This window comes from Salmo trutta, chromosome 32 (assembly GCF_901001165.1).
Source record: "Salmo trutta chromosome 32, fSalTru1.1, whole genome shotgun sequence".
Lineage (NCBI taxonomy): Eukaryota > Metazoa > Chordata > Actinopteri > Salmoniformes > Salmonidae > Salmo > Salmo trutta.
Window position 1 is genome coordinate 26116957 of NC_042988.1, and position 8720 is coordinate 26125676.

Genomic DNA, 8720 nt, shown 5'->3' on the forward strand with positions numbered 1-8720 from the left:
CTGGTCGCCACAAGTATAGTTAAACACGTCCACACACACACACACACACACACACACACACACACACACACACACACACACACACACACACACACACACACACACAGAGAGAGAGAGAGAGAGATGCACACATCCAGTGAGCACTGACTGACGTAGGATGTCCATGGATGTTGAAGATTTGGTGAAATTTGGTCAGTCCACTTTGGTCTTGATTTCAACGTCAACAGAGGTTGGTTTCCAGACCGGCCTTGATTTGTGCCAAAAATAATCATCTATGATTTCTTAAGATTTGGTCAGCTCTGGAGGGGCATATGTTTGGTTCAGATTTTGTCCTGTCTGGACTAACCACATTGTTATCAATGTCCGTAAAATACATTTTCAACTTTCACTTAGGACTGAAAATGAACGTGACTTCAACGTCCGTAATTATGTATTTTCAACTTCTTTCCAACGTCATTTTGCTCACTGGGCACTCATTTAATTAAAAAGAATTTGCCAGAATTGTCCAATCAGAAACAATTTTCACAGTTTTCCAAGGGGTCCTGGGTTCCATAGAATCAATAAAAACATACACATCACATAAAAGTTGTCTAGATCAAAACACACATACACAATAGCATACACAGCATACCCAGTAGTAAACATACAAAAATATGTACACACATACAGCATATGTCGTGTACATGCCATTTTTAAGGAGAACTTGTTGTACGTTTTAGTTATATCACATACAGAATGTTTTTTTAGAAGTGTACATTATGGTCAGAGAGGCTGTGGGTGGTGCTATGACCAAGGAAAAGCTTTACATTGTTATTGCAATGTGCTCTTATTAGTTTGGATGAGGTTTACTCTTTGCCACTGATCTCAGATTTGTACTGCCCCAGCCTGATAGCTAAGGGGGTTTGGAAAGGGTGCTGATCCTACATCTGAATGTGACTATGAATATAGATTTAGTTGTAGATTTATTTCACTAGTGGGTGATTGAAAAGTAAAATAATTGATCATTACTTTTAGAACATACCTTAGAGAGCATGCTGAAGCTAAATATAGACACCCCTGCTGTGTACCTTTTATCCACTTCCTGACAAAGTAAACCCCAAACCATCTCCAAGTGCCAAGCAGAGACGCATTTTTCCAGTCTTTGGTATGACTTGACCGGGGATCGAACTCCAAACCTTCCAATGTCAGGGAGGGCAAAGCATGATCTTGACAAGCATGTGGTAAAAAAAATACCATGAAAAGTCTTAACAACACAAGAATAACAATACAATGAACCATATGTTGTTTTTTTACAAGAAGCTGCACTGTGAAGGAACATGAATATATTGGTCTTATCATGATTTTATTGTTTTTGCTGGTAGAGTAGACAGCAGACCACTCTCTACCAGATCAGATACTCATCATGAGAGTGAGGAAGTAAGAGGAAGTATGAACAGAGAGACAAATTATTGCGTAACTCCATGTATGCTGTAGTAGGCTAGAGTAGGAGGGTGTATGTAGTGTAGTGGGGAGGTGATCATACTCAGTGCATGGCCACTCTATAAGATGCTCATTTGCATTTGCCTTGCTCTATCTGACTGATTGAAACTCTACACCAGAGGTAACCGTTCTCTCTCTGTCAAGATTTATTTTGGTTAAGACAAGTTTTTCTTTCTGTGACTGCTCTTTGGGGAGGTGGTCGTTTCTGTGAAGGATTTTTTTCTTCCACTACTTTGTATCTGGTCTTGTCTGCTGACAAGACGACCTGAGGAGTCATACTGTACAACCCACACTAGTGCTTGGTCTTGCTCTGGGAAAAAATCTCTCTGTGTCTCTCGTTGTGTGTCGGGACCCCTGGTGCGTGGACCTCACTCGGATACTACTTGACTTCCTCTTGGAGGATCCTTTTTCAGTTCCTTATAATCTCTGATTGGCGAGATCATGGCTGAGGGTGGTGTCCCGTACCCCTCCGTGTTCATGGTGGATAGCCATGCAGCCTACCCACCGCTGCCCCCCAAACCGAGACCTCCTGGTCGGGGTGGTGTGGCCCAAATCCTGCTGTTCTTGCTGGTTGGTCTGGCTTTGTGTGGCTTGGCCATAGAGGCCTGCTTCATCTACCACCTCTACTCCAACCAGGGATCTGTGAGTATTATTACCATGAGGTGGCTGTCTACCCGTCTGCATCTCTGTTCCGTCTCCCTCAACACCTGAGAGTCTCTCTTCACACATCTCTCTCTCTCTCACTACATAAATCTAGTAACCACTATGTATTCTATACTGTGTTCTTTCATCTCTCACTGTTTTATTTTCCCCAATCTCTGTCTTGCTCTCAACCCCACAACGTGTACACTATTCTCAGAAACATCTTTCTTTCATTCCAAAATGAAAGTGAATACATTTTCATTGTCATTAGTTGATGTGTTCTTTCTCTCTCACAAAAAAAAGAAACAAATGCTAACTTCCGAGTTACCAGGGCATTATTCACCACGATGTAGCTTTTTTCTCATGTCAATTTTGCTTTACGTACAAACAGGTCTCATGACAACATAGTCAAGTTCTGTTATGGTCAGCAGTTTCTGTCCAAAGTTTGAGTTGGGATTCCCCTTGATATACGCATTAAACAGTTTTATTCATTGTTGTACATTTGGCAACAGTTGAGATGGAGAAGTATCTCAGAATTGGGCATCATTTCGGATAATATGAATGTTCCGTGACGTACCTTGCTGGAGCAGGGTCCAGCATTCCGTGTTCCACAGAAATGGTTCGTTGGTCAGGTGTTTGTGGTTATGTTGAGCTTCATGTGACATCATTTCCCCTGACCCAATCTGGTGGCAAGGGTGCGGAGGTTTATTGGAAGAGGATAGAGCTAACCTAGTCTCGCTGCATGCACATGTACTGACAGGGGAAGACAGGGGTGGGTTGGTCTGTGATGGGATGGGTGATCTACTTTGCTTAATTGCCAGAAACCATAAGCAGTTCTGTTTATCTTTCCTGCGTATCATCTAATAAAATGTAAAGGTCACATTGCTGAAGGCCCAAAGAACCACTTAAATATGAACAAATGAACATTCTCACACATGCCTGTACTGTATTACCACAAACCTCTCTGTTCACTATGATGATATCTCTATTCTCAACTGCAGGCGGAGTCAGGGTCAGCTGGTATGAGTATCCAAGGTATGTCCCAGACTATATCTCCTTCTCTTGTTCAAACACTGTGACAAGAAGATTTCGACTGAGTATTTTGTACACATTTGATAAATGCATTTCTGAATCATTCACTTTCTAAAATGCACATCACTTCAACATAAACTTTGTTCCCAAAACAGACCATGAGGACATTCCAAAGGAGGTTCCCCCAACTTCAAGACCAAACCCTATTGTGTTGCCTTCAAAACCTGTTGCACATCTGACAGGTAAGACCATTATCACCAGGCCATTGCAACTACACACAATCCTTTATATTAATATTTGGTCATGACAGAAGAGGGTGAAATAGAAGTATGTAGTAGTACATCAGATAGTATGCTGTTTGAAATAGTACATGAAGATAACTTAAAATGAGCTCATATGACAGAAAACTTTCCCCACATATTGTCCTGTATTTGTTCTCCAGCTGGACCTCAAGCACTCCATGGAGATGGAGTCATGGTATGGGATATGCAGACAGAACCGCTCCTCCATGAAATGGAGTATAAAGATGGCAAGCTTGTCATCCAGAAGGAAGGCTACTACTACGTCTACTCTAAGATCTTCTTCAGTGAGGTCAATGTTGCATTCACACACTCGGTCTGCAGAACTACTCCACGGTACCTTAGGAAGGACATTGAACTCCTTAAGTCCAGGAGATATTACCCCAAGTCTGGGAAAATGATGTCCACATCAAACAGCTACCTGGGAGGGGTGTTCCACTTCTTTGAAGATGACTCCATCTTTGTCAAAGTGAAAAATAGCACTCAAGTTCGGATACACTCTTCCACAGAGAACGTGTTTGGTATCTATATGATATAATAAGCCTGGGGTTGATGATGAAGATACTTTTTTTTAGATAGCTGGCTGATTATCATTGGTTTAAGGCATAATAATACTGTAGGCCAATTTACATGTAATATTGCTACGCAGGGCCTTCCCCCTTCCCGGCACACCATCATTTTCTTTAAACAAATCCTTGCATCAAGATGCAATTCGATGCGTGGAAAATTTACTGTTGAAGAAAAAGCCCCTTTATAATAAAGCCATAATAACGTTTGCCATGTGCCATACACTAGGCTACAGTTGAGCAGAGGCGTTTTTAGGATTTCCGCACATGGGGATTTTTTTTAGCAGGGTCGTAAAAGAATCCGCATTTAAAAAAACGCATTTCATGCAGTTCTACGTCATTTACATGACCTAAAGACATTAGTTGAATCTTTTTATTACCACATAACTGACTGAAATGACTGGCTACTCTGACACTGACAAACTGAGATCAATCTGGTCTTGAATTCAAACAAACAATAGCCCAGGCCAATGAAGCGACACACGGATTGTACAGTATTAGGAGGCAATATATATATATATATATACAGTATATACTGTATATCATAGGTTACAGTAGGTTACTAAATAAAATGTCGAGTGGCACACTGATTCACCTAATGATGAAGATGAAGCCATAGGCTTCTCACGGTGAGGGCTGATGCACTAGCTGTGGCAATAGCCTATCTCAAGATGAGCTACTTTGAAAAACAGTGCTGCTGTTAGCTAAAAATTGGGAGTTGTTAAGAATTTTTTTTAATTGGTTCTAAAGACAGATTAGTCTTCTCTTTTCACCAGTAGGCATTTGCTTTCCAAACTGTGCGTTTTTCCCACAATTTTATTTTGAAATCTGCAAACTGACAGCCGCTTCCCAACCATAGAAGTACAATCCATAGATGGCAGTTCCCATTCAAGTCAGAACTGGCATCCATTGCTGGTGTACCCATGAGTTTAACAGTCAAATTGCCAGGGTAAGAGGTTACAAAACACTTTAATGGAGTATATATCTATGGCCAAAAAGCAACAAGCTGTAGCCTATTTGGGGCGCATGACCTTCCTGACTGTAGGTATACCAGTAACTGCCAAAATAAAGGAAACACATGAGTAAACAAGGGATACAAGGGATACCGTAAGTTATGGTGTGGGGTGCATTTTCCTGGCATGGTTTAGAGCCACATGTATAATCTATGCCAAGGAGCATGGAAGCTGTTCTGGCAGCTCATGGTGGCGCAGCACCCTTTTAAGACACTTTTTGTTGGTGTTTCCTTCATTTTGGAAGATATCTGTATGTGCTTGTGATAAAACTTCATTCACAGTTATTTTTTATAAACGATTTATCCTCTGCGGCTAAATTATGCTCTCTGGTGTATTTTGAACATTGAGAGCGGGCGCCTGTGGTTGGATAAAAAAATATATATATAAAATAAAAAATATTATTATTTTTTGCCTCTTGGGCCCAGTCCTTGACTCACGCAATTGACTAGTCCTATTTATTTGTTATGCAGTTATTGTTTATATTTTTTTATTAATCAATTACCCAATCAAGACAGGGGACTCCCTACCTCCTCTCCTACCCCCACTTAATGATTAGCAGAGCGGCAGCAGGCAGCAGCAGGCAGCAGCAGGCAGCAGCAGGCAGCAGCAGGCAGCAGCAGCTGGACTCATTGAGAGTAGGGTCCTGAGTCCTCCTGTGATTGGCGGTTGTAGTGAAAAAGTATAAAATATATGCTACAGATATAATATATACTACATATAATATATATATATATATATATATATATATATATATAAAACATATACTATATACAGTATATATTTCCTTAATAATTAAACATTTATTTCAAAAAATATAATTGCTGCCTCTTGGGCCCCCAATGGGCCTGGACACAGATGTTTCAGCCCCGGTAAACCCCTGCATTAATCCGGCCCTGTTGCTAAGGTAAATCATAAAATCGGATAAATTGATTGATTTAGCTTTTGTAGAATAAAACCATTTTTTTTTAATCAGTTTTGGTGGTGAAAGTGCTGAATATTCTGGAGTTAACATTATTAGGGATGTTTGTATTCACTCAGTGTTAGTTCTCTTTTGTAAGTAGTGTTGTTGTTATTGATGGGGGTTTTGGTCAGGAGGTAACATATTATGTTGATAGTCCGCCCTCAAGAACAAGAACAAAAGTACTGTATGAATATTACCTCTGTATGCTAGGGTTCAATGCATATTTACAGACATCAGCTCTTTATACTCTTACTTGTTTGTTATATTGACCTGATTCAAAAATAATATATCCATAATAGTATAAGGAAATACATAATATAGACATAGAGAAAAATATTTAGATATTAAGATCATTCGAAATAGAGACAAGTAGATATATTCCACATTATTGAAACGATTTAAGAATACCTGATATTCAAGGAAAAGGTTTTATATTTATTTAACATTTTATACAAATGTAAAGTAGTCATTGTCCTCCATATTCTGATAAACACGACTTATCAACTTCCATATATAGTGAGAAATAAAAATAATATATGTTTTTTTTTAATCTTCTTTGACACCAACGCTATGCAAGCAGTAGGCTATAGCTGTAAAACATACTGTGTATTTTGTATATTCTATCCTGCAAATATTCAAATAAATAAAAGTTACATTTTTTATCTTTCTTACGATTCTGTGTGAGCATTATTTGTTACTTTAATTGATCCACAAAAGTATATGCACGCAGGCATGTAATCACAAACAGACATACAGAGTCATCATGTAACTAAAGGGCTTCTGTGCTGGAATTGAGTCTAGAGCGTGGCTTCAGTAGCAGCGGATGCTGCACCCACTCAGTTGCATTTTAGACAGTCAGCCTGCGACCACACGAGGTGAAAACCACTTCTCTTTTCACCGTCCCCCCATCCCCACCAACCCCCTGCATTACAGTGAAGCATATAATCCCCCCTTATACAGTGTCTTTACGTTTCTGCTCCATTTTACTGACATTAAGGAAAAATACCTCAGAGGTCTCAAATCAACAGTAACAGATAAGAGTAAGGTATGTGACCTGAGTATATGATAGTATGTGACCTGTGTTCGCATAGAGATTATTATCTTGTTTCCCTGACCTGATTAACTTGTTTACTGGTGACAGAGGTGATAAGACTGCACTGTGCAGGTTTTAGAGCAATGCTAACCACATTTGATCACAACTTTGATATTACTTCCCTACCAAAAGTATCTGACCTCATTGATTGAAAACACGTAACAAAATGCATTTCCAATGTCTTTCCTAACCGCCTCTGCATTTCGTATTGGATGTGTGTATTCTATTACCGTTCTGCAGGGCTCATTTGTACATTTTCTACATTGGAGAACAATAGTGAAGACATCAAAACTATGAAAAAACACATAATAATAAACACATAATAATAATTTAGTGACCAAAAAAGTGTTAAACAAATCAATTTGAGATTCTTCAAAGTAGCCACCCTTTGCCTTGATGACAGCTTTGCACACTCTTGGCATTCTTTCAACCAGCTTCACCTGGAATGCTTTTCCGACAGTCCAAATCATCCCAGGTGATTGTGGAGGCCAGGTCATCTGATGCAGCACTCGATCACTCTCCTTCTTGGTAAAATAGCCCTTACACACCCTGGAGGTGTGTTGTGTCATTGTCCTGTTGAAAGACAAATGATAGTCCCATTAAGCGCAAACCAGATGGGATGGCATATTGCTGCAGAATACTGTGGTATCCATGCAGCTTAAGGGTGCCTTGAATTCTAAATAAATGACAGACAGAGTCACCAGCAAAGCACCCCACACCTCCTCCTCCATGCTTCACGATGGGAACCACACATCCGGAGATTATCCGTTCACCTGTGATTGGAACAACCAAAAACAATCTCAGAAAGACACATTTCCACCGGTCTAATGTCCATTGCGCATGTTTTTTGGCCCAAGCAAGGCACTTCTTCTTATTTGTGTCCTTTTTCTTTGTAGCAATTCGACCATTAAGGCCTGATTCACGCAGTCTCCTCTGAACAGTTGATGTTGAGATGTGTCTGTTACTTGAACTCTGTGAAGCATTTATTTGGGCTGCAATCTGAGGTGCAGTTAATTGCAGATTTCTGAGGCCGGTAACTCTAATGAACTTATCCTCTGCAGCAGAGGTTACTCTGGGTTTTCCTCTCCTGTGGGGGTCCTCATGAGAGCCAGTCTCATCATAGCGCTTGATGGTTTTTGTGACTGCACTTGAAGAAACTTTCAAAGTTCTTGACATTTTCTGGATTGTCTTAAAGTAACTATTACATACTACAAAGGGAAGCACAGCCGTGAGCTGCCCAGTGACATGAGCCTACCAGACAAGCTAATTTACTTCTATGCTCGCTTCGTGGCAAGTAACACTGAAGCATCAGCTGTTCTGGACGACTGTGTGATCACGCTCTCCGTACCCGATGTACAAGGCCGCAGGGCCAGACGGTTTACCAGTACGTGTACTGCGAGCATGCGCTGACCAACTGGCAAATGTCTTCACTGACATTTTCATCCTGTCCCTGACTGAGTCTGTAATACCAACATGTTTCAAGCAGACCACCATAGTCCCTGTGCCCAAGAACACTAAGGTAACCTGAGTAAATGACTACTGGCCCGTAGAACTCACGTCTGGAGCAATGAAGTGCTTTTAAAGGCTGGTCATGGCTCACATCAACCCCATCATCCCAGAAACCACTACAATTTG

General features: G+C 40.5%; 1 protein-coding gene across 1 annotated transcript; it reads left to right on the forward strand.

The window, feature by feature from the left end:
- Positions 1-1495: 1495 nt before the first annotated feature.
- LOC115171573 (tumor necrosis factor ligand superfamily member 14) lies at positions 1496-6660 on the forward strand. The gene is made up of 4 exons (XM_029728541.1): positions 1496-2121; positions 3123-3156; positions 3309-3395; positions 3596-6660. Exons 1-4 carry the CDS (start codon positions 1921-1923, stop codon positions 3988-3990), a joined length of 717 nt encoding a protein of 238 aa, XP_029584401.1. The 5' UTR covers positions 1496-1920; the 3' UTR covers positions 3991-6660.
- The last annotated feature ends 2060 nt before the right edge of the window (positions 6661-8720 follow it).

Bases quoted from the DNA above. Each gene is read 5' to 3' on its own strand.
- LOC115171573 (XM_029728541.1), top strand. From the start codon at position 1,921: ATGGCTGAGGGTGGTGTCCCGTACCCCTCCGTGTTCATGGTGGATAGC. The intron at 3,157-3,308 runs GTATGTCCCAGA...TTCCCAAAACAG, and splicing joins AGCTGGTATGAGTATCCAAG to ACCATGAGGACATTCCAAAG. The intron at 3,396-3,595 runs GTAAGACCATTA...TTTGTTCTCCAG, and splicing joins ACCTGTTGCACATCTGACAG to CTGGACCTCAAGCACTCCAT.